A 26,264-nucleotide genomic window follows, 5' to 3' on the forward strand; every position below is an offset into this window, starting at 1 on the left:
GCAAAACAGAGAGTATGAATCCCTAAAAATTCAAGATTCATTGCTTCAGGTATCTGCAGTAACTGCATAGCTTTCTATAATTAGACCAGAAGGCAGGTGGTAATGCAACTGCTACACTGTACCAGACACAGTTGTCTTATAGCACTACAACACTACCTCTAAAAAACTACCTCTAAAAAGCATGTTGCAAGTAACAAATCACTTTCAGCTGTGATATTGCACACAGTGCATATGAGAAGAATAAGCTTTAGTAGTTGACAGTTCAAGCAATTCAGATGTACCACTGAATGAGAAAGAAACAGGCATTAGAAAGCCCAGTCTGAAAACCTCTCAGCACTTTATTACTTAGGTATACAAATGTGGCATGCATAGCTATAACCACTTTGTTGAGTCAATCAATTATTGAAAATACAGCAGAATATAAGTGAACTATGGCATAAGGGGCATGTCCAGCCATGTGAGTGACTGCAGTCAACTCTACCGGGAATGTTCTGTTTTCCTAAAGATTATATTAATTCCTTTTAGCTTTCTTAGACAGACAGACTCCTGTTATACTTTGTGTCTCTGTGGGTGTGAAATTTAGAAGAAAATCCAACTTACAGTTTTTAGGTTTGGGGTTGACAACACTCGATACTTGTGTGACTTCAAAATTACCCCTGTGTTTTATATCTTTTGTGTCTTTTAGCTAGCACTAAACTGCTGTTGCAAGTATAACTTTCCAAGAGAGAAAAAAATGGAAATAAGAGGAGGGGAGAGAAACAAAAATCCCAGTCCTCTCTCTCCCCAAAAACATCCTTTAAGACTAGAGGTAGAGGGAGAGGGAAAGCACACATGTTTTCTGACTGGAAGAGTAACAGCACAAATGCCGGGTTAATACACCCCTGTATCTTTTAGCACTGAGCTGAACACAGGGTGCTCTCCCCAGAGGCTAACTTGTATTCAATTAGCTACAGCCCCAGTAGAAAATAGCAAGATATGAGCATCCTAATGGTGATCTGGGATGCTCTCTGTGAACAGTTGTCCAGGATGTGGTGTCCACAGTATGTCCCACTCACTACTGGCTTCATTAATTTTAAAAGTGCTGAATTTAGATTTACATTATTTCCTTTTAGAACTGGAAGATAGCAGCTGAAGGTAGACGTAGCTGCCAGCCACAGTAAGGCTGATACAAATCCCTTTGACAATGAAACTCTTATTTGGGCCTACTGGTTCTGGGTATTTAATTTAATCTATTTAAGCAAAGCCTAAAAAGATCAGCAGGGGCCTGCGTGCACTAATATGGCTAAATTGCCCTGACCAGCCTTACCTATGATCACCATCATGAGCCTTGGAAGGCACAGGCTGAGATCTTGTGAGTTAGGAGGCTTAGTAGAAAAAACTACAGTAGGATAAAAAAACTGAAATAGCCAGTAGCCAGCTGAGCCTTCATTAAAAATTGCATGCCTCTCACATGAAAGGGACCTGGCAACTAAATTTCTTTAACAAGGTAAAGATAACTTTTGCTTTTGGAATCTTTGGTAGTCTGTGTAAACACTTTTTGGTTACCTAGGCAATTGTCGTTAGTTAAGATCTGGATGAAGAAGTAATGGTTGCAATAAAATAACTTTTCTTCAAGGTATAAAAATACTTCACAGATCATGCAAGAACAGGTTATTTTTTTGTAAGATATAGATCAGTTAGGGTTATGTTGTCTCACAAAATGGGCAGCTTTCAAGGCTGATCTGTCATCATTTGAGGTCTCCTGGGCAAGCATGGACATAATTAAAAATACACATGTTAAAGCTCTAATGGAATTAATGTGCTCCATGTATTCAGCCTTTCACTCGGTAGAGGCTGAAGAAACTTCATGGCCTTTGTACCAAAAGGGTCAGCTTACATGATTGTAAAGGTCTTTTCTACCTTAAGAAAATATGTAATTCTGTTTCATGATAGATGTAAAAATTTTTCTAGCAAGTTTTTGAGCAAACTCTCAGAGAGGTTGAGAAGTAACAGCAACATCAGTCTCTGAACTCAGCCATAAACAGGAACAAAGATAGCTCTGAAGTGCCCCTGGGGCTGTGGGTTTCCATTACGCTTGCATATAAAGGTTGCACTTCTAGAGCTATTGCTTTATGGTGCTCAGCATGGCCATGTGAAGCAGCAGGGTAATTTGCCTCTTACAAATAAATAGGGGAAGTTTCATTTTAATTTGCAAAGGCACAATTTCATTTTATCACACCTGCTAAGTATTTGCTGTATTAATTAGCTATTCATACAAATCATCTGTTTCCTATTATTTAAATATTTTTCTATGGGGAAAGCTAATTTTTTCCTCTAAAAAGTAGTCTACATTTAAGCAGATTACAGAATTGCAACAAAAAAATAATTAAAAAAAAAAAAAATTGCCTGGGCAGTGTATACAATAAATAATACCTCTGTAATTTTCATTCTCAAGCGGTGGTTCTCTGACTGCAGTCCTTCTAGTCGAGATGTGCTGGCCTGATTGACGCTGGTGACTGATGTTGATGTTTTTGAATCTTCTTTCTTTTGATTTTGGGTGAACTGAAATCGTCTGTTCTGTGTGGCTGCATCTGGATTTGTCCTCAGTGTGATGAGCTGAAAGGTTTAAAAGCCTTAAGAGATCCTGTTCACGGTTATATTTTTGCAGCTATTTCTTTTGTATCTCAAAATACTGAAAGGCAAACCAAGAGTTCCTTTCTGACTTTCAAGTACAAAAGTCTGCAAGGTGAGCTCTGCTTGCCATGTAGAGTACTTGAGACAATTTCTGAATAATTTTACATAGTAGGTCAAACCGAAATGATTTCGCAAAGGGAAATATTAAAAAAAAATATGGAAAACTCATTTCAAATATACTTAACTGGATTTTAATTATGTTAAAAATATAGTTTAATATTTAATAAAACATATTTTGCTCCTTCATTAATATCTTTTATACTTTAAAAGGATATCTTCCTTCTTAAAAAAAAAAAAAAACAGCCCACCAAGCCCTTCTCTTCCCAACCACAGTTTCATCTGAAATTTCTCCTTTCCTACTGTTACAAGTAACACTCAAGCAGAGAGAGGCATAAGCAGGAGTATTACAGAAAGAACTCATGGGAGATTGTGCTCTGGAGATAACAGAAACTTAATTAGGTTTTAGTGACCCAAAATAAACCAAATCTGTTCAAATAAATTAAATAAGCCACTTAAAAAAGGGTTAACCTTAAACATATTTAATTTAAGCAAATAGAAGTAAGATTTAACACTAAGTGACAATGTGAAAATATCACCTCGACATGAGGAGAGAAAGCTACTAGCTGCTTGGCAAGGGGGAGGGAGCTTCTCAGATTACTCTAGAGAATACAAAATTTATGATTACTTGCCAAGCAGCATACATATATACTTGTGTACAGACAAAGCAGAAGGATCTCCCTGCCTTGAGAGCATAGGCATGGCATCATAAACCCAAAGGTGTTGAGTTGTCTGAAAAGAGAGAAGGAGCAAACATCTTGTAAGCACAGCACAGCCAGATTTTGTGGTTCCAATTTTGGAACTGGTTCCTCTTGTTCTTCAGAGCATGTTCTGCAGCTGTGGTGGCATGAAATAAAGACCTAACTTCTGATAGAGAGAGGTCTGGCTGATCAAACACTGAAGTACTTGGTCCCTGGTATGTATTTACAGACCAAGTCTGCAGATCAGGATGATGCTTGAAGACAACAGATTTCCTTTTTCAGGTGATAAAGGAGATGGAGAAGGTTGAGGAACTCAATGCACCTTCACCTTAGTTTTTACTAGTAAAACTTGCCTTCAGAAATCCCAGACTCCAATGGATCCTTAAAGCAATTGAACACAAGTTTATGCAACCTGATGAGGTGCATCCCTGAGGACTAAGAGAGCTGGTTGATGTCATTGAGGGGCCACTCTCAACTACCTTTGGAAGGTGATGTTTACTGGGAGATGTTCTTGAGGACTGGGAGAAAGGAAATGTGACAGCTGTGTTCAAGAGAGGTGAGAAGGAGGATTTGGGGAAATGCTTCCTGGTCACCTTCACCTCCGTCCATGGAAGGTGCTGCAGTAAATCCTCCTGGGAACCATTTCCAAACATATTAAGACCCAGAGATGATTAGAAGTAGTCACTGTTGATTTATGAAGGGGAAATCCTGCCTGATCAACTCAATAACTTTCTTCAGTCAGATGTCTAGGCTGGTAGATGAGGGAAGAGCATTATTTTTCTTGACTTAAGCAAAGATTTCAACACTGTCTCCCATAACTTCCTCACAGTCAAACTGATGAGGTAGTTACTAGGTCAGAGGCCAGTGAGGTGGACTGAAAACTGGCTGAAGTGTCAGGCTCAAGGGATTGTGGAACCTATTCACTAGTGCTGTACCTCAGAGGTTCATGCTAGGACCAATATTGTTTAACACCTTTATTAGTGACCTGGATGGTGGGACAGAGCACACCATCAACAAGTTTGCAGATGATTCTCAAAGAGGAGAGTTGATACACCAGACGGTTGTGCTGCTGTTCAGTGGGATCTCAAGAGACTGGAGATCTGGGCCAAAAGAAATCTCCTGAAGCTGAGCAAAAAGGAAATACTAAGTCCTGCCCTTGGGGAGAAAGAAACTCAAAGCACCCACTCAGACAGGCTCAGGGGTGTTTGTCTGGAAAGCAGCTTTTCAGTAAAGGCACTGGGGATTGTGGTGGATGCCAAGTGGAACATGAGCCAGTAGTACCCTGGCCAATGGAGATGATCCTTCCTTTCTACTTAGCCCTGATGAGAGCACACATACAGTGTTGTGTCCAGGTTTGGGCTCCCCACTACAAGAGACACATGTGCATGCTGAAGAATACCCAGTGAAGGGCCACAAGGATTCTGAAAAGGACGGAAGCCTTTGTGATACTAGAAGAAGCTGATGATTGTTTAGCCTTGAGATGGAAGAGATTGGGGGAGACATTATTGATGTGTATAAATATGTGATGTGACAGAGTAAAGAGGATGGAGCCAGACTCTTCTCAGTGGTGCCCAATGAAAGGAAGGGAGGCATAAACTGAAACCCAGGAAATTTCATTTAAACACCAGAAAAAACTTTTTCTACTGTGAACATGCTCAAATGCTCGTATAGATGCTCAGAGAGGCTGGGGAGTATAATCACTGAAGACAATCGAGACCCAACTGCTCAAGGCCTTGAGTAACCTGCTGTAGCTGAGTTGGCTTGGGCCTCCTGCCTCTCCTCTCCCCCATTTCTAATTAGGCTGGTAGTAATGACTGGTGTGTCTAACTCCCAGACCAAAACCTGCATTAAAATGAAGTTAAAGGTGAAGAATGATAATTATGAGGCTTCTTAAATGGGCATGCAAAAGTGTTACAAGATAAAAGCTCTGCAATTTGATGTGGTCTAAGTTCAAACTGGATATAAGATAGAAGTATAGCCATCCATCTATTGACTCATCTGGGACTTTATAGCTAAAGACTGGATGTTTTGCCACAAGGACATATGCTCTAATGAATTAATTCACGTGGCGTGTATTAGAAGGAAAAGTCCATGGGCAGTGTTGTTAGCTCACATTGTACAAGGCATGAGGTTAGGTGAGGTTTTTTCTTTTTTTCTGGCCATAAAGTCAGTGGAACTTGTGTCTTGCTGCCTCACATCTGTGCAGTTTCAGTTTTGACAAAGACTCGATGCTGAATATCTACAAAAAATCAATGCCAAATAGACAAAAAATGTTACCAACACAGAAAATTAATGTTTTAATCCTAGCCCCCTAGTCACAGATTTTGCCCTGCTGCTCTACAGGAAACTGGATCAGAATTAATGTGTTAATGCCACTGCAGCCAACAGTGGTATGCACTCAGTGGGTGACTAGAAGTGAGCACAGTGTTCTGTCTTAAAAGGGATGGAGCAGAAAAAACAAAAGGACATGCAAGTTTGGTAAACATGAGAAAGTTACTTCATGAAGAGAGACTACATATCAGGATTTCTCCTTTTAAAGAAGTAATTGGGTATGCTGAAAAATACTGTAGAAATGTTGACAATTAAATAGGAAATTAGACACAGCAGTTAACTTCCAGCAGGAAAAATATACATCACGTATGTTTGAATTCTGCAGATCACTTCTACAAGATATCCTTGAACCCAGAAATCTATAACCGTTTTAAAAACGTTCAGACATTTTTTGACCAAATAACAAGAATGCCTTCAGTTACTGTAAGCAGGATGCAGTATAATGGATATGAACATTTATATTTGAGGATACCTTTAAATGAAGAGAGCGATGAACACTTTTTCCCTGATCTATCTTACTCCACTATGGGACTTTCATCATGTTTTTCTGATGCACTTGGTGCTGAACAAAATGGCAGCCAATGGATGAGGTGGAGATTTAACTGTAGAAGTATAGTAATTGCCATGTTACAAGTAATTAAGATTAGTAGAGATGACAAGAAGTAAGGGGAAAATGTCATGTTTTGTTCCCTAGTTTGCCTACATTGTTGAACAGTTGCCTATTCAGATTCATAAAAGGGTTGTGGGACAAAATTGAATTTCAGCACTGTTGGTCCAGGAGACTGCTGAAGATTAGTTCAAAGGAATGTGTTTTAGTCTGTATAGCAGAGAAGAAGTACTCACCTGGCCCAAAGCCATGTTACTGTTTGCCTCTGTCTGGCCACAGTTTAATAAATGAAAAAGTGCAATCTTCCAAGTCTTCATTATCATCTCCTGTGCTTGATGAGCCACAGACTTTAGTATTTCACCAGCAGTCTTCCTACATCTCCAAAATTGTACTAATTGGCTACATACTTGTTAAGGGGGATTTGGTGGTGGTCTCACACTGACATCTTACCTAGATGGACAAAGTGGGTGGTGTCAGATCGAATCTTCTGCGGGGTCCAGGCAGACTGTTGTGAAACCTGTGCAGGAGCAGGCTGCAGGGGAGAGTGCTTGCCAGCCGTCCTGCTGCAAGTGTGCCACAGCATGGCGAGAAGAAATGTACGGCAAAATATACGAGAGCAAGAAGAAGAACTCGCCAGCTGTGAAAGCACTCACATGGGCACTGGAAGTGCTGCATTCCAGCTCAAGCTTCACAACCCTTTTCTGTACCTTATCCAATGACCATTTAAAATGCAAAATAGCTAAGAATTTGGAAAACTGACTGTACATAGAATGAGATGAAGTACTTCACGCTAGGAGGCTACGGTTCATGTTTGTATTTTGAGTAGAAAGAACTGAGAGGAAAAATGAGGACAGGGTAATTGGGGTTTAAAAGAAGAGCAGGTGAAGGGGTTAAAAAAGGAAACAGAAAAGTCATTTCAGAGCCTGTGTCAGCAGAAAAGGATGGGCAAAGGAGCATGAAAGCAAAGGGGCAGAAGAGCATGTCACAGTATTAATAATATTTTCTCTTTGAAGAGAGTTCTGACATTCTGTGGAGGTATTTTTGGCATCAGAGTTTTAATATGCATTTTCATACAGCTTATACACTTTAATCTTGCAGTATTTCGAAGTACTCTCCATTGCTGTGTTTGTGAATATTCCCTTAATTTAGAATGAAGTTGTGATTCTTCCCTATGATCCAGAATAAAAATAGGACTATATATATCTGTAGAGCTTTTTAGTATTTGAGAAGTGAATTGCGGAACTTGTGAAAACATCCTGGTTAGTCCATCCTGGAGGATGAATTACTTCACTTTTTTGCAGATCAGAAGTCAGCTTCTATTGTTAGTCTGTGCCTCTAATTTCTTTAAGGGGGAACACTTTGAAATAATTTTTTAGCTTGTTCCTTTTACACATATAGTTTTTGGTTCCCCCATTAGAACCATCACCAGGGATGCCATTTAGCACCAGAACCTATTCACTATAATTTGCTCAATACACTGATTGAACGTGGACCAGTAAAGAGTCACAAACTTTCTATCACTACTCATTTGAAAAACCTAAAACCAGATTCCATAGGTGAAAGGACCTGCATCTTGACTCTTGCCTTGCAAATGCTTCAGACATCTAACTGCATATGCTTCTGATTTGAGGTGATAAGCTAGGTTTATGCAAGTCACTTAAAATTAATATAATGATATGTTTTACTTCAAAATATCAAATACATTCTCCAGAACTTGAGGCTTTGCTAAAGTAATCTTACGTAGAAACCAGTTTTCCCTTTGTTCAAGATCTGTCTAAAGCTTAACTCTGCAAATGAAGTGATCAAGTTCTGGCTCTTTGTGGATACGTGTCTTCTCAGTTCTTCCAACAACGCACAACAAACACATCCTCAGAACCCAAAAGAGCAAAAAGAAATGAAAGCATTTGCCTCCCAGTCTGTGACTCAGTCCATTAATACACGCGTTAATAAATATAACTTCAGTGTGAGCATTTGCAGTGTAGCTTTCCCCTGAAGTATTGATAAAGCCTATTTCACCACCATACTTGAATACCTTAGTGGTTTCAACACAGTTGACTTTACAGCATACCAGTGAACTAAAAAGGTCTTACTGTTTTGTAGGAATAGAAGTAGACATCCTGATTATCTTGCTTAGGGTACATAAGAAATGTGGCAGAGTAGACAACTGGACCTGTCCCTCCTGAATCCCCACTTACCACCACTTCCAAAAAGTTCCTGAAAGTTGGAAATGGAGACTATTCCAGTGAAATTACAGAAAACAACCTTTGTTTCCCCAGTCACAGATTCAGTAAAGATACAGGCATTAGAAATGCATGTATTCACACTACTGTAACTTTGCATATTCCAATTTCCCCAAAATTTCATGAAGCTTTGTTCTTCTTCCCAGGATTCAGAGACAAGAGATTATAGATGGGCTTGTTTAGAATTCACACACATCCCCTGTACTTGAAAAGGCAATGAACCTTTTCATATTCAATCACAATTACAAAACAGAAGGAAAAAAATCCAGACCCATGCAAAACAAATTCACCTACCTTAGGTACAAACACAAGGCAGAGAGTAATGGTGCTGCAGAATATTATAACTAGAGCAACAATGCAGAACTGTACATTGGGTTGGTCCCGAGTAAGGAATGAAACAGCAGCACCAATAATGCACATTATCCCCACATTGTAGACGCTCATTCCAATGTACTTGCTGTCATTCAAAGCAGGAATGCTGACATTTCGTGTCTCCCAGGCTAGGAAACACCCAAATAACTGAAATGGTGAAAGAAGGCAAAAAAAGATGAAAATTACAAGAGGAATTGGCTGACATCCAGAAAAAAAAAAAAAAAAAAAAGTTATGTTTTCTAACTTGACAAATATAGGTGATATTACAATGCAGAGATATACACCTACCTTTTACTCAATATCTAATTACCTATGTGATTTGTTTTGCCTGCTAAAACAGGTTCCTGCTCCCACAAGAATAATGTGAAACTTGGAATGACTTGTGATGGGAACAAAACTCTCTGAATGCAATGGCTCTCTTTATTTTATACTTTCAGTAATTTTTAGAGGCAGTCTTTCCAGTTTGTTTTTAAGGATTCCAGTAAAGATATAATGTGTGTTGTTCTTTTAACTATTTTTAGCAGCTGTTCTGAATATACTCTTATCAATCCAGTCATTCATTGTATGATTATCATCTACATTAATAAACAGCAGTGCCAAGATGTGTCCCATGAGAGACAAATGTACAACGTAGAAAGTGTCACCCGAGTTGTTCAGACTGCAATTATAATGTCTTTTATTATAGTGGGAGTTGGTAATGGCCTTTCAATTGCAGTTGTCTAATGATTCCTGGCATAAAACATTCCTGTGGCAATTTTTTGTTTGCTTTTTTCTTTGGTGTATTTTTAAGTTTTAGCCCCTTTGTTATCTGCAGTATGCTTTTGCAATTCAGCAGGGGAAAGTCTTTAGTGTAAAGAAGCTGTCTTCATCCCTTGAAATTTAATTAGATTTTTCTACAACATGAACCACTGCAAACAATTATTTTCTTTCTCTTGCATTCCTCAGAGAAATTTTGGCAACACAGTAAAACCATAAATGAACTCAAGACATTGTAAATAGGTAACCCAGTCTAGACAAAGCCCAGTAAGAGTATATGGTGCCCTGGGAAGAATGGCAGACAGCAGATGGTATTGGAGGGACAGGAAGAACAGAGAGAAGAACCATCACTAAGACCCAAGACACAGTTTCTGTGTTTTCTAGATTCTTCTGCAGGGACAGACAAAGAGAAAGAAAGCAGGTGCACTCCCATTGACCTTGGTATCCTTCCTCCCAGACCATCACATTTGTCCGCTGCCATGTCATGGAGATAATCTCTCTCTTATACAACTGAAACCCATGTGGTAATCCAGGAAATTAGAGTTCTCTGATGGTTTGCCATTTGGGGATTAATTGTACTTGCCTAGTAAAAATTTCCCTCTGTTTTTTTTTTTTTTTTCCCTGTGGGAAAAACCATGAAAAATTTAAAAGGCAAATAGCCTGGACTAGAAGAACACTGGTTGCCAATGAAGCAGAAGAGAGTTTGGAACTGACAGATTTGTTTGCTCTACAAACTCAGTTTTGCTCTTACGTGCTTTCAGCTGTAAAGTGTCCAACAACTGGACATTAATAACTGCAAATTTCCTTGATTATTTGCTTAGGTTTTACCTCAGCTAACAATGGTAACAAACCCAACCATTTGTGACAGCTGCTTTGCACTCCCACAGAAACTAGCAGGCTGCAGCCACCTACCTATTCACCCAGGCACTTCAAACCAGGGCTTACGGCTGAACTGCCAGCCCTGTCCTCCCATTGCTGAGCTTGTCTGCTAGCTTGTTCCACTCTCTTGCCTACAGCACATATGTCACCCTGCCACATGTTCATGTGCAGACCTGGATGGAAGGCTGAGGCGGATCAGGCACCTACTCTCAGCCCATGGAGTGTGGCAGGCTGGAGGTGCTGCCGAGACCAGGCAAGCCTCTTGCTCACCCACTTTCCAATGCTGCCGTCATTGCCGTGATCCATATCAACATATGTAGGTGGGGTGGCCTTCCCCAGAAACAGCAGCAGCAACTGTCCTTGCAATCCTCACCCAAGTCTTCCTCAGCACCATTCCCACCCTGTCCCCTCCACACACTCCTACAGGACATGATCCTGTCCAGGGCGCTCCCTTGCCTCCTTGTCGCAGGCCTACCTCTTCTGTTTTACCCACCTCCTCTAGTAGGACTAAAGCCCAAAACTCACCCTGGTCCCTTGCCTCTTCCCCTGCCCTTCCCAAGCAGCCTGAGAAGTACGGGAAGAAAAGTAGTGGCTGCTGCAGGCAGAGCATGGGAGGGGGCAGCTCTTGAGGGGTTGGGGTATACGTAGACAGCTACCTGGAGCAGAGGTGGGTCTCAGAGCCATTCCTGAAGGGCAGCTGAAGTGGGTAACCTGTTTATTGAGCTGGGTAGCTTTGTGCCAGAGAAGCAGCTCATCCCCTAACACATTTTCAGAGCCCCTCTGGTAACGAATGTGATACTTCCAAGAAAGAAGGTCACAGGCAACGTTCCTCTGCTGTTGGGTCTGGCACTGTGCACAGATGGATCAGGGAATGTACAGACTCCTTTACAGGCTCTGCAGAAGCAAATCATCCACTGTACATACCTGGCTGCACTGGGGACATACACTGGTGACAACTTCCTTCAGGATACAAAGCGATTCCGCCCAGACACTCCACCCTCTCAGCAGTTGCCTCTTCTGCACTCCCTGCACTCTTGGTGCTGCACAGCTCAGCTACGCTGCAAATTTACACTTTGCCAGTCTCTGAACTGATGAACAGGTTGGTCTGGGATGAGCTGTTTTGAGGGGCAGAAGGAATCCTTGCATGTATATCTATATCATGTTTTTAAAGGGATAAGACCCTGATTAACTATTCAGAAGATTTCTGTCTTCTCCTGTTACAATTAATTATTGATGAGATTTTTAGGGTTGTGCAGGTCATCCCTCACTCTCCTCCACTTCTCCCAGTATGAGCAGATTCCATTGCAAAAGCATTATTCTGGGAATACAGCCAACACACTTAAATGAGGCCAGCACTTATTACAAATAATGGGCATGAATTTATAGCTGAGGCAGTTATAAAGCAATCTAAAATAACAATTATAATGGAAAAAGATCATTTGGAGAATGTTGTGGGGGGTTATAGTTTGGCCCATTCTCATTTATAATTGAGAACAGCATGGAAAATGGTTAAGTATCTTCCAGATGAAAGGAAGATATTTATTTATATGATAACTAGAGAAAGGGAGAGGCTCTTGCAGCAAGTGGGTTTCTTTAGAATTGTTCACTATAAATTTGAGAGCATTTTAATTTTTATTGGCATTCTGTGTAAAATGCTTGCCTCAGGAAGAGGGTTCTCCTTTTCTGAAAGTCACAGCTCATCTTTGAGACACAAACACAGATGAAAGCTAAGAGTTTTCTACAGCCTGCTGCCAGGACTGCAGTGATCACAGAGGTGCTCCTCGTTTGCCTGCTACACGTACCTGCCCGGCTCCATGTTCAAGGGGTTGGTAAGATTTCTCCTCTGAGATAGAGCCTTCCTGAGGGAACACGACACTTTGCCTTCCCTCCATCTGCCCTTTTTATTGTCCCCCCTCCCTGAGCCTCAGCCAATTTGCACAAATGGAAGATTCACTTTTATGACTGCAAAAATCCTGAAATTCCCTAAAATGGTCTGTTTGAGGAATGGGATACAGTCACTGTTAGTGAAAGATCCAGATTCCTGCAATTATTGATGAATTTTGAATATGACACTTACGAGCTCCAGTTGAAAACATGGACTCTTAGTACCCCAGTTCAACTGCTCTTTACTCCTGGTACCTAAACTTTAAACATGAATCTTCCCCAACTATGTAAATCACGCTTCTCATTAACCTTGAGACTGCTGTGCAATTTAAAGACTATTTGATATTTAAGGCTGCCTGCTGGGATTTGCAACGCAGCTGTCTCTCCTCCTATTGCTTCTGGAGGGCTCAAGCTGGTAAAGGCTTCTCAGAGTGTGCCTACTGGCTTGGGCCCCCCACAAAATACAGCGGCAGACATCTTAATTCAAGGCAGTGATGCTGGTGAGGACCACTGCATAGCTTCACATTTAGACAACATGGCACAATTCCAAATTTTGTCTGAGATGTGCTCTCTAGCCCCAGAGTAGAGTTTGCCATCAGAAGGAGCCCCTAAACTTCGTTCAGAGCTGTCAGATTTTATGTAATGAGAGACTGACTGTCTTAATTACTTGGGCACTTGCGTGGGATGTTAGTTCTGATCTCTGGTGAGAATTTTGATTAAACAGTCTTTAGAGAAGGCATGCATGAACACACTGGGATGAAGGCAGGCAGCTCTTAGCAGTGCTCATGTGCTCGATTCGTAAAGAGGTAGGACACATCCCTCCCCGCTGTTTTATACCAGCTCGCTTAGGCAGCTCCTTGCTTGCAGTTACGATTCCCATCCTGAGGTTCCTGATGGATCCTGTGCATCACAGACAGAGTTTGAGTAACTCAGGGCTATGCTTTCTCCTATAGAAAGCAGTTATCTAAAAGTTAAGGAGCACAATAATCTACTGTCAAGTCTAATGGTCTAATTTAAGTCTCTTTGGGGATCTCAACAAAAGACACATTGAGAATGCAACTAGGAAGGCTTCCTACATCATTACTCATTAACTTAAAGCCTTTTCCCATTTTGGTCTATTAAATATACATCTTGTTGATGTAGAAAGTGTCATAAAATTTTGGTTTGGCTTTTCTCTGAAGGTACAGGCTGTACAGGCAAGATTGGCTGTTTCATCTTTTGTTTGAGGGTAGGCAGCTTCCATTTGACACCACACTGATTTAGAGTATTACTTTGGTAGCAGTTGTTATAGTTCATTTAGGCTGTGTTGCAGGGAAACCTAAAAAGGCTGTGAGACAACCATTGTATAAATTTTGGGAAAACAGTTTCTGAAGACAACGAGATTACACCACTGCCACTAAAGATAGAATTCTGGTCACTAAGAGACATGTATATTAAATTCTTAGAAGGATAAAAGGACTATGGAGAATAAAATATTTATGTTTACAGAGTTTAACAGGCAAACTTTAATTTTTAAAAATCTTGCCCTGACTAAATTGTGATAGCTGGGAAAATAATAAAAGTGTTTGTAGTTGAAGAATTAGAAAACATTTAACACTGTTTTTCAAAATGCTACTAGCTAGTTAATTTTAAATCATATTCACCAGAATTACTGATAACCATGATAATGACTGATTACCGATCCACAACATATATTAATACAATCAAGTGTCTAATTTGATACTGGACTGCATAGACTGGCAGATGACAGGCAAGAAATTATTTATCCTCCTATATTCCTTCCTGCCTTGTGCTGCCCTTAAACCATTTTGTCTATATGTTTCATTTCAATGTCACGTCTGCTTACACTTTAAACATGGGTTATAAGCAGTATTAGGAAAGAAAGATAAAGAAAGAAAATTATATTGAGGATATCAGACAAAACCAGAGAAATACCAGAGGAAAAGTCCCCAATCTTGTCAGAAGTCATGCTTGTCAATAACTAGAGAATATGGTTTTGGAAAGATTATATATTGGACCAGGCTGCAGCTTTGCAGCTAATTACCACATTGTAGTAGCACTTACTGAGCTCACATGTGGATCATAGTCCTGCTGTGCTGCATGAAAGACCAAAAGCAAACTTTTGCTTCAAAGATCTTACCTCTGGGGATATTTTTTTTTGTTTTATTTTTGTTTTTTGGGGGGTTTTCTTTTTTCTTTATTCTAGCTAGATTACTGGAAGAGTTCCCCTCCTGTCACCCCTTAAAGCAAAGACAGTTCTGGACTCTGGCCTGTAAAGACCTCTCAGTCTGAAGTAACTGAAGTTGGAGTTGTGGGTTTTCCTACTCAGGTTCATTCATTAAATTCAGATCATCACAGACATAGGCACATTTTTATTTCAGTAAAATGACTGCAGATTTTTTTCAATGAGAATTTTCAAAACTAAAAATAAAGCATTTTGATTTTCAAGTTTTCACTGGAGAATTGGTCAGTAAAAAATACTGAGCAGTTTTCAGGAAGATGAATAAAAAAGTGATTTTTTTTTTTTTTTTTTTAATCACCAGCGCACCAAGTAAAGGTAGCAAACTGAAAGACAAACTATACCCTTGTAAGTCTCCTTCCTTCACAGTCAATACAATCTGATGTTAAACCATCACTCACTCCCCTGATCTGGTATGAGTCAGCTGTGTATTTAGTTCATTTTCACAGAGCTGCTCTGGAGAGACAGTACTAAAGGGAAGCTTGGCATTGTATTGAGCATTAGGATAATAGCTAAGTATTTTTTTAATTGCAAGATACGATATTCAGCCATTCAGTTGGAGGTTTTTCTTTGTGACAGTCTTGGCAAAGTCCTTTATGCTGCAGGGCGCTTCGTATGGTCCTGTCCACAGCAAGATGGAAGACCAGCTGCACAAAGCTATGGACTCTAACATGTGTCCAGATAAAATTTTCCAGCCTCCCAAATCAACAGGTTAATAAATTATTTGCCCTTCTTTCTATTCTGACTGTATTTGACTTTATTCTATGGAAATTCTGCTTGGTCATGAAACACATTATAGTAACTAAGTCAAAATAAATATGCAATTGGTTATTAGCAAATATCCATTTGGAACAGCTTTATATTGTCTCTGGCATAAGATTACCACAGACAATCACAACACTGTAAAACGATCAAACTTCTCTGATGAAAACAAGTGTGTGCTACAATTTAAATCTATTTTTGCTATATAAAAATTGGTGCCAAGAGACATGTAAGGGAATACTGCAATATCTACAATATTTCAAGAATATATCTGAAGTTTCCTTATGGTCATAGCAGGGAAAAATTTATCCTACAAAACCATATGGTAACTTATGTTTTGGATGCTAAAACACTGTCAATGTTTTATTAAAGATATAACAAATATCTGGTACCACTATAAACTACCTTCCCCCACCACAAAGCTTAACTATCTTCCTCTCTAATGATTGTAAGATGGGACAGATGGGTTGGTGCTAAACCCACCATAAATATGAGTTGGAATCATGCAAATTAATTGAGAAGGTAGAAGTCTCTTTTCAATCATAAAGTGAATTAGCAAAGAATGTAAGGAAATCTGTTAAAAATCAAAGGTATTTTCAGAAAATAGGAATTTTAACATAATCTGGAGACTATTCAATTTTTCTACACATAAAATTTATTTATTTCATAAAGAGATAAAATAAGAATAGACATATTGTTGATATAGTATCATAAGATTATTGGGAGGGACTTGAGGAAATCATCTAATGCAACCTCTTGCTCTAAAAACAGGCTCAGCTGTGAGGGCAGACCAGGCTGCTCATAGCTTTATCCAGTCTGGTCTTGAAACCTTCCAAGGATGAAGGGCGATCAGCCTCTCTGGGCAGCCTGCTCCACTGGCTTCACTTTCCCCAGAACAAGAAAAAAAAATATTTATTTATATCCAGTCTATATTGAGCAAATATAGTAAAGCAGTAAAAAGGAGGAGCACATGTTACATACCATAGCTGTATTGTTCATAAGCAGCTCCTGGGCTAGACGTACAGAGAGGGCTTAAGCACCTGAAGGCGCATTGAGAAGCGACACCCAGCAAGGATGGTCAGGCCATCACTCAGTATCATCTCTAGGTGCCTGAATGCTGTTAGTGCCCAAGTTTCTGCCTCTGTGCACGCTAACAGCTGTCTGGACTCTGGCTGGGTATTTGATTACTGGTACCTGTCACACAACCAACCTCTGCTGGAGTTCAGAGAAGAGGCATTTCAGGCCAGTGAGGACCACGTAGCCCAGCCAGGATGCTCTCCCCTCCTGCCCACCAAGGTAAGAGCACTGAGTGCTGACTGCAGACTATGATGCTGGGCACTGACTGCAGCCCAAACTCCAAACCACAGTACTTAACTCATTTTTGCAAATCTACTTCCAAGTGCATGAAAATATTGGAAAAGTAATGTTTACAGATTATCCATCAAAGCAACGGAAGCTATTGAAGAAGGGAGCAGGGGAAGCAGCGGGAATATTTACAAACAGCAGCTGAAAGCTGCTTGGGTATGTGCTGTAAACAATCTGCCTTAAACTTCCTAAGTGTAAAGAAGATTTCCCTATTTTAAAAATTGTTTTGGTTGCCATGGAATTTAAAACAAACAAGCAATAAAATTGGCTGAAGACTAGACAGAATGTAACAACAGTTAAAGAGAGAAAATTCATAATAATGATTATGAATTAAAGTTCTAAAATACAGATAGTGGAAAGTTAAACATATAGTAGAAAACGAATGGCTAGCGGCATTAACAGAACTCATAAGGATTTCTAAAAATGTGGAGAAAAAGAAATCCTAATAATGATTCATTCCTTGGAAGATGGCAAATTCAATAGCAATGATGCATGATAAGATATGCTTAATGAGTATTTTTGTCCTATATTTATATAGAGATGGAACAATGCATTCACGCCTTGACAAAACAGTGAAATGCAGCGTATTCCAGCAGTAAGGGAGCTCTTGAAAACCCCATCAAGACAAACTGTTGTAATCAGAGAGATCTGGTAACTTGCATGCAGGAGTTTTAGGAATTGATTTAGAAGTTGTCTGGAGTGCTGGACTTAATTGTTGATATTTATTGGAATTCTGGCAGAGCTCCACTTAAGATATAAAGAGGCCATATGGGAAAAGAGAAAGTGGAACATCTTCAGTGATTACAGAGCTATTACAGTAATTTCTATCCTAAGCAAATTAATGAAATGGCTGATACATGAACTCAGGCAATAAATGACAAAAAAAAATGATAGCGATATAATTCAACATGCTGTTATTTTTTTTTAGTGAGATTGCAAGCCTGAATAAAGATAATCACATTTATGCAGCTTACTTGGATTTCTCAATAATGTTTGTCTTAATACTGCATGGTATTGTTATTTAAAAATAGTATGTTACAAAATCAATAAAACAAATTTAAACTGATTGAAATCTAAGTGATAGATCTCAACATGTAGCTACTAGTGAGCAGCTACTGAAAAAAAAGGATAGGTTACCAAATATTCCTAACTTAATGCTATCCCATATTTGTACGTTGACTTGAAGGAGGCTATAAATTCACGGCTGAAAATGCTGCAGAGGAAGCAAAAGTGGAGAATGGTAAACAATTAATAGATATCAATTTCATAAAGCAGCAAGATTTTTAGAAATGTCACAAAAATTTGGCCAAACTTAGGGTAGTTTGCCTAGAAATAAAAGCATCAGGTCATTTTACAGAAAGAGGGACAACATATATGTGAGACTCACCATTTTCAAGGTTTGGAAGTCAGAGCTAGACAAATTCAACTTAGTGATTAGAGACACTCAGGAAGCAGAGGATTCTGTCAGACTCAAAATTAAGACTGAACATTATCCCAAAGATACATTTTAGTTGACTTAATACTTTATTTGGCTTCATATATCAATTACAGAGTTATGTTGTGCAGTATGTCAACTATAGTGACTAAAACACAACACTGGAATATGAATCATTAGAAGGAATTCAGTTTCTTATTTTTAGTGACCTTGACTAAGTCCCATGATGTACACACATCAGTTTTTCCTATCTCCACCATGAAATACTGATGTTTTCATCCTTAGCAAGGTCACCTAAGGACCATACGTTAAAAACTGTGTATCAGACGTCATCAGTAATATTAGTTATAGCATAAAAACCTCTCAGTTAACACTTTCAGGGTAAAATCAGGATTATATATGCAGAGCAACAGCCAAGCTGAAAACATACCTTGGCCTTAAAAGCCTGTTTCTTAGTAGCTGAATAATAGGTAACTGTAAGAATATGCCAGCAACACAATGAAACTTCCAACACATGTACACCTTGAGTCTAACGTTAATTAAATGTGTTATGAGGAAGAGGGTAATCAAACTGTAGACAAGTCTAATGTGTGTGGTTAATAAGCAAAACACTCTAGAGGATTCCAATCCATCCTCAATATGGTATTGTTCTGGCTGAGATCAGAAAAATAACTCGTGTCCCTCAGAAAGATGTTAGTGCACTCACTAATAATGCACCAGTGACAAGTTTAAGATGACACGATTTCTCTTGTCCTTTGGAATACATGAAACAAAGGTACTTTTCAACCATGACTGCATCATCAGAAATCTAAAGCTAGACATACTGCAACTGATGGTCACCATGTACACAGAGACCTTGAACCTGTATGTAGCCCTTTAGGAGCTGAACCCAAGATGGGAAAAAAACTGAGTCCCATATGTGTGGTGGGACTTGGCCAGGGTCACTAAGAAGACCGATACAATGACAGAGGCAAGATTTAGGATGGTCATCTTCTTATCATCCTCTGGTCACCACTCCTGAGGAATCTGAATCCAATAACTGAGAAGCCTTCATGCAGATAGTAAGCACTTCCTCACATCCCTTCAAGGGTAATCAAAGAATCATGACTCTGGCTTTTAATGTTTGCTTATTTTAATATAGAAGGAACCTCTGCCTCCTGGCAAGTAATGCCTTCCCTTCTTTTGCCTTGCCTTTCCTGCCCTTCTGTGCTCTGCCCTACCCTAAGTTATTTATTTACTGCATCAGTGCCTGCCAGTCATCAGAATGGACACTATTGCTTTTTCTTCAAGTCAAAAAAGAAAAAGTACTTTTTTAGGTTAACCCAATTTTTTGTATTCTAATTTCGAGACAAGAGGTCACTGTAAATAATTTTGGCCTGAGTAAATGATTAAGTCATTTCACCTTAAATATTGCATTGTACTGTAATTAGCAATACTAGTTCTTTAGAATAAAGTATGTTAAATTATAGATAATTATTTTATTATTATAAACTGTAGGATTTCATATTAGATAAACCTTTATAAAATGATAACATGAGAGGTTCTGGGTTTTGTTCTGAAAGCAAAGTATGTGTGGTGTACAGAAACATTTCTGGTGATGAGGTAAAATGCATCAATCCTGTTGTCCTCATATAACTCACCGTAGCAATTATTTAAGTGATACAGAAGAGTATCTTCCTTTTTCATATGTAGCTATTTGTATGATAAAAGGGCACTGGATTAATAAAAAGTGTATATTTCACTGGTGGTTATGAAACACTGTGTGCCTGAAATAAGTATAGTGAGTAATGCCAAATGTCATTTGCAAACTTACACAAACTGAGTCACATATCTTATAGAAAACAGTCCAGCATACATGCCAACAAACCAACCAAAGGCAAAGGACTAGTGAGAACCAATGCAATTTGATTACTGTCCAGCATGACTCAAACTTGAAAGAAATTTCTAAGAAAAATACCCAAGAATGTATTTTTTGAATATATAATGCTATTTTCCCTCTTTAATTTTTAATTGAAAACATTACTAAAGTTACTTTTTGAAAAAAAAAAAAAAAAAAAAACAAACCACCATGTGTTTGAAGTCTTCAGTGTTTTAAAAGGAATTTTAATATGATTTGTTAATTTACACTGCTCTAAGTGAACCAAACATATTTACTTGTTTACTTTTCAAACAGAACCACAGAGAAAAAGGTCTTAAGCACTTGTATAAGGAACACTGGAAAATTCTACCTGGAAGAACACAAAATGAACTGTTCAAAATTTCTATACAAGAAGATTGGAAAGTAACAAAAGTATGGAAAACACTGCTCCTTTTAACAAATGATCCAAGAAAAATATTACAAAATTAAATATGCAAATACTCTCACAAGTGAAGAATAAGAATTGATTGACAGATCTGTCAAACCACTAGTAAGTAACATACTAGAAAAGGGACAAAAAGGTAAGAACTTCATCCCTGAAGGCAAATAAATGACCTAACAGATACAAACCATCACCACACAGAATGTGAATATTATTGCAATAAAGTTAAACACCTTGTCAGCAATTGGGTACTAAAGCTCTGCTTTCCAGTTTAGCTGTATCTCTTTGGAAGATTTAGTTTAGCTGTATCTCTTTGGAAGATTTGGCTTTAAAAAGAGATAAAATCAGAAATTTGCACTATGCAAATTAGGAAGAATCAAAGAAAGAAATATCAGTAGGAATTTCAGAAGCTCCCAGCTCCACACAGGGACTTTCAGATGGGTCCTGCAGATGGGTACAGGAGCTCTGACAGCCTGAAGGAGCCCGTGCTTCCTTTCATTTGCAGCAGTCTGTTTTGAGCTGGACTAGTTCACTGGTGTGGAACATACAACATACTGGTACCATTTTGGGTGGTGTGCTGTGTTTTTTGCATAAAGCATGATGTTTTATGCCAATGGACAGTTCTATCTTACTGTCAAGCTGTGGCCCCGGTGCTAGTCAATGTCGTGGGTTGTAACCTCTGGCAACCTTGCCTTCAAAACAGAACTGCCGTGATGCTGTACTGCATGCTGAGGCTACTGCAAATCCAGAGCCACTCAGAGCTGCCCAGTAAGTCATGCTGAGATGTGGAATATCTCCTAATTACTGATCCCTTTGGGGGGGATCAGGTGTGTCCTAGATCTTGATTTCACAGCCTGCTTGGACATTCTCTGAAAAATAGGCATCTACACCTAAAGTTGCGTGTTTGTTTGTTTTTTTTTTTTTTAAATGGGAAGGCTTCCTTTTGGTTAGTAGCTGGAGGATCAGAGCTCTCACCTGTGAACTAGAGACGCCTGGGGCTAGTGCCTTCTCTGCCTGAAAGCACTCCCCAACAGACCAGTCTGACCAGAAAGCTACCGACTGTTTAGAATTAAAAAGACAAAAATCTATCATTTCTTCTTGTTAATCTTCATATTTCATATTTAAAGATCTGTCAGCCTGAAACGAAGCAGCATGACAAGCAGCAGGCCTCTGCAGCTCAGCGGAGCAGTCATTTGCTGTGGAGAGGGAAGAGGAGTACTCCCGGCACGGGCAGCAACCTCTGCCCGGCTTCCCCGGGGCCGCAGCAGCAGCCACCCCGAGTGGAAGCAGCTGAGCCAGGCTTTCACGGATGTCCTAATGGACAGGCTCAATACAAACACACAGAACAGATTGAACCCTTTGGGCAGTGTAAACTAATGTTTATCTAGGTTTAGAATCCAGATGGGGCTCAACTCAAGATAGGTGTTCAGCTGGTCAGTGCTATCAGAATCAGATGGTTTTAAAACCTTCAGGCTTAGGAGCTCTTAATCACTAATAGTCACTTTTACAGGTTTGGGTTTTGTTTGTTTATTTTGTTTGAAACTATCAAGATTCAGGAAGGATTCCTGGTTCCCGAGGTCCATTTTAGTAACTAAACCTTTTCGTGGAGATGGGCCTCAGTGACAAAAGGGTTATTTTGATTCAGGCTTCAGATTATTCTTGCATCTCTCCTTGAAGGACATTTGCAACGCGAAGGTGAACATCTAGAATAACGTAGTCCCACCTTTTTGGAGAACCTGAAGGAATTCTGATGGTTGAGCTTCTTTATTTACAAAGTTGTCTCATTCATAGACCCATCTTTTCGCTATTAAATTTCTTGGTTTGTGGTATACCTATAGTATTCATCCTTAGTGCTGTTAACGTCTTATTTATTTTACATATGTACATATCCACATATTACCACCTAATGAACTTTAGAACAGGTCCAATTATAAAAGATGTATTCAAGAAAGTTTTACCTTACTCCCAGGTATCAGGAAAGCAAATTCAATTCAATTCATGCCTATAAGTATATAGCAGCTTGAAGTCAGTGTTGTGCAGAACATGTTATGCTTACCATCAGCAGCCCTTTATAAGCATAGACAATCCCAAGCCAAATTGTCATGTGAGTGTTCTCGCAGTGCTCCAAGATTGGTCGGATGGAGATATCTCTGCCTGCAGGGTCCGGCTGCAAAAATAAAAGGTGAAATATTGTGATTCAGATTTCATTTGTATTCACACCTCAGAGGCATTTAAATCTATTCTCAGTAGATTGAGGATGTGTAGAATACAGAGTGGACAACTTTAAAGTAACTTGTGATGACTGCAGACCCATGAACCTGAAAAGGAATACAGTGAGAGCAAAGATCTGAGGAAACAACTTAAAGATGGCTACTGCCAGGTGAGGTCACCTCTACTGCAAACTAGAAAGGAAATGTCTGAAGTCACTCTGTTTTAACATTGTCAGTCACATTTATCAGCTTTAGGACATCTAATTTTTCTACAAGGCAAACAGCTTGAATGCACAGGCATGAAAATAAATGTACTTAAAGTCATCCTTCCTTTCACCTGCAGTTCTTGTGTCACTGGCAAATGGCTGATAAACAATGTATGAAACACTGCTGTGCTTCAGGTGTTTTTTCATTGATAACCACAAGCTAAATCAAAGACCATTTACTATGGAAACTACAGCAGTAGCTTAGAAGAGAGTATAAATCATCAAAAATCTGGAAAAATGTCCTTTAGAGCAAATGAATGTCTATGCAAAATTTAATACTGCTGGAATCTTTGTAGCTTTCCATTTATTTTGAAAAGGAGATTGTATAAAAGTGCAGAATCAAGAGGACTTGCAGACTACCAGGACTGGTTTTACAGGGAGAAGTTATAAATAAGACTCAGAGAAACCTAACTCCCCAACCCTCTTACCTTTTTATTTTAGAAACAGGATTAAAAACAGTTGACACAAAGAGCAAATGGGTACTAGTTACTATGCTGCCTAGAGTCAGAATATATATTAGGGTCTGCTCAAACTGCCTTTTAATTTTGTAAGAACACAAGGTGCTTCTCGTATGTGATTCTAAGAGATCCTGTTTTAGTTATATACTGCAGAATACTCCTGTTGCCTATTCTGAGTGGGCTGTATCTATGGTCTATCTTGCTTTACAGAAAACACTGAAATACTGAAACTTCAGCTAAAATAAAATCAACCTAAACATAACTTTCTGTACCTGGTTGCCCCAGTGAGCTTTTCGATTTCCCTTTTTGATGAATAACACATGTAAAATGTCTCTTTCAGAAATATAATGATTATTATATGAGCTAAGAAAAAATCACTTTTTCACCAATGGAAATGTAGAATTGTATGTGGAAGGACTTTTGAGATCTGAATAATTTCCTAAAGCTTATTCTTGCTGCCTTTGATGCTGGTATGAATTTTGCTATGGATTTCAGTGGTCACATCATTAATCTGCAGCTCAGTTTCCTCCATCAATCTTTTTGTATGTGTGGCATTGCCCCTGGCCTCATACACTGTAAAAAAAAAAAAAAAAAATGTAGACACAGTGAGGGGGAGAACCCAAACAACCATGTGCTATGTACTGCACAGTAAAAGGATTCACAATTTTCTTTGCAAATCCTGAAGTAGGCAAGACATTAACATTTAAAACCTTCTTCTTTCCTGGACTTCTGTAGAAACCCTGCACAGGAGAATAAAGATATTTGAAAAAAGGTGTTTTAAAATAAGATAAAACCCAAGAAAGCAATCTTAGCTCTCCCAGAGAGCTTATGACTCCACCCTAATGGTTGCTGATGGCAAGCAACAACCATTAGCTGAAGAATTGAAATGACTGCAAACATTAAGTGACATCACATTTAAGATGCTACAAATATTTGTCTGGGGAGCAGTTGAACTACCTCATTCTTCCTCATCAATGACAAAAGCCCAATGCTAAAATTTAGGTGCACTGAAGAGAAAGCACCCTTTCATGTCAGAGTTACAACCTGTTATGTTCAACATAAGTTTTGACTAGTGTGACGTAAAATTCACATGGCAAATCATTCAAATATAGCTCTGAATGTGTAACTGATCTGTGAACAGGACTGTACTACAGAGGCATTTTCCTGAAATTCTAGACTATACCTGAACCTGCTTTAAATATTATTTTTTCCCCCATCTTTGAGTTACAGTATGATAACAGTTGCATCCCTCATGGTCTGGAATTATGGAATTATGGAAGTTATGTAGAACGTTGTTTTGTTTGGTTTTTTTTTTTTTTTTTTTCACACTGGGGATACAGCAGAGGATTGTCTCTTAAATTTCACCAGCTCTACATCATTTCTGCCATGTTTTCCCTCTATTTCAGTTTCGTACTTTTGTGAAACAAGATCCACTTGGTGTAATGAGCAATGCTATGTGGTTTGTTTCCTTTGTTCTTGGATTGAAACCTCCACTCACACTTAGACTGAAGGCTTCCACTACTTTTAATTGATTATGAGTAATTGGAATTAATTCCTTATTTCAAAGAATATTACTGAAATGACAACTCCTATTTGGCCAGTGGCAGATTATATTTTTATTTTCACTATGTGGTTATTCTCTAATGCAAATTTGCTTCAAAGTTGGAAAGTATATGCCCATTCCTTATTCAAAACTGAGAGACCCAGGCAGAAAAATGATGAAATGGAAAATATAACTTGTTTTCAAATACTATTAGAGAGAAAGAAGTTGCATCATTTCCTTAGCAGGAAGATTGCCAGATTTTATAAGGCAATGATAGTTTAAAAATTATGTTAATTATATAAAAGTGTATTGAGATTTTCTATGTGAGATAAGAAAATCCCATGAACGGCTCTAGGGGGAGCAGGAAAAGAGAGAATAATCACTGCAGCATCAGAAAAAGTGTACATGGGGCAGCACTTCTTTTAAAGCACTTCCCAGATCCGCAAGGTGGTACTATTTTAAGCCAAAATTTTCTGAGGTCTCGTGCATGTGGAGTTAAGCATCGGCAGGTAGCAGTAATTTTATATTGAACTGATTTTGCTGATTACTTATTGCTACTGCAAAATGACATTTCTGTTTCACTGCTTTTAATTTTCCATTCTGTTTCTTCACTGATTTTGCATGAATTAACTAATCATAGCAAAAAGCTGGGTTAAAAAAACATATGATATTTTCTGATGTCAAAAGAATTTTTAAAAACTCTACAATTACAGCTGAATGGAGCACTTCACTGACCTCTCTAATCATCCCCCATTTGTGCACTTTGTTACTGCTTTAGAGAGGATGACAACATAAATGCTACCAGTGATTATATACGTATTGGAAATTTGCCCTTTCCTTTTATAGAAAACAGTCTAAATACCCTTCAGATGTCATTCTCAAAAGCCTGAAGACCTTCTATCTTGTGATTAGGCTGAAGCTTTCCTACCTTGTCTGAAACCTAATAAGGTTTCTGACATTGACATCAATTTCTGGAGTGATTTCATCAGCTGAACATAAACAGTTTAATCTGTTCACTTCATACAGGAGTTGTGCATCATCACCAGTAAAATGCTTGCTTTACATGAGATCTACAAGGTCTAGAAAGCAACCCAAAGCGGTAAACAGATTACCTAGAGAATGCTTATACCCCCTACCAGTACGTGTTCAAATTATTATTAGTCAATTCTGTAGTTTTGTTGCCTTT

The 26,264-nt window shown here is 38.8% G+C and overlaps 1 protein-coding gene across 1 annotated transcript in view; it reads right to left on the reverse strand.

The window, feature by feature from the left end:
* Window positions 1-26,264, reverse strand: part of GABBR2 (gamma-aminobutyric acid type B receptor subunit 2) — a 484,167-nt gene that overhangs the window by 18,962 nt on the left and 438,941 nt on the right. The window contains exons 14-16 of the mRNA XM_042798101.1: window positions 22,658-22,768; window positions 8,904-9,128; window positions 2,413-2,595 (exon numbers count right to left, since the gene is read on the reverse strand). Coding sequence (XP_042654035.1) covers window positions 2,413-2,595; window positions 8,904-9,128; window positions 22,658-22,768 — 519 coding nt within the window. The remainder of the gene's footprint in view (window positions 1-2,412; window positions 2,596-8,903; window positions 9,129-22,657; window positions 22,769-26,264) is intronic.

This window comes from Tyto alba, unplaced genomic scaffold (assembly GCF_018691265.1).
Source record: "Tyto alba isolate M040663 unplaced genomic scaffold, T.alba_DEE_v4.0 Super-Scaffold_27, whole genome shotgun sequence".
Classification (NCBI taxonomy): domain Eukaryota; kingdom Metazoa; phylum Chordata; class Aves; order Strigiformes; family Tytonidae; genus Tyto; species Tyto alba.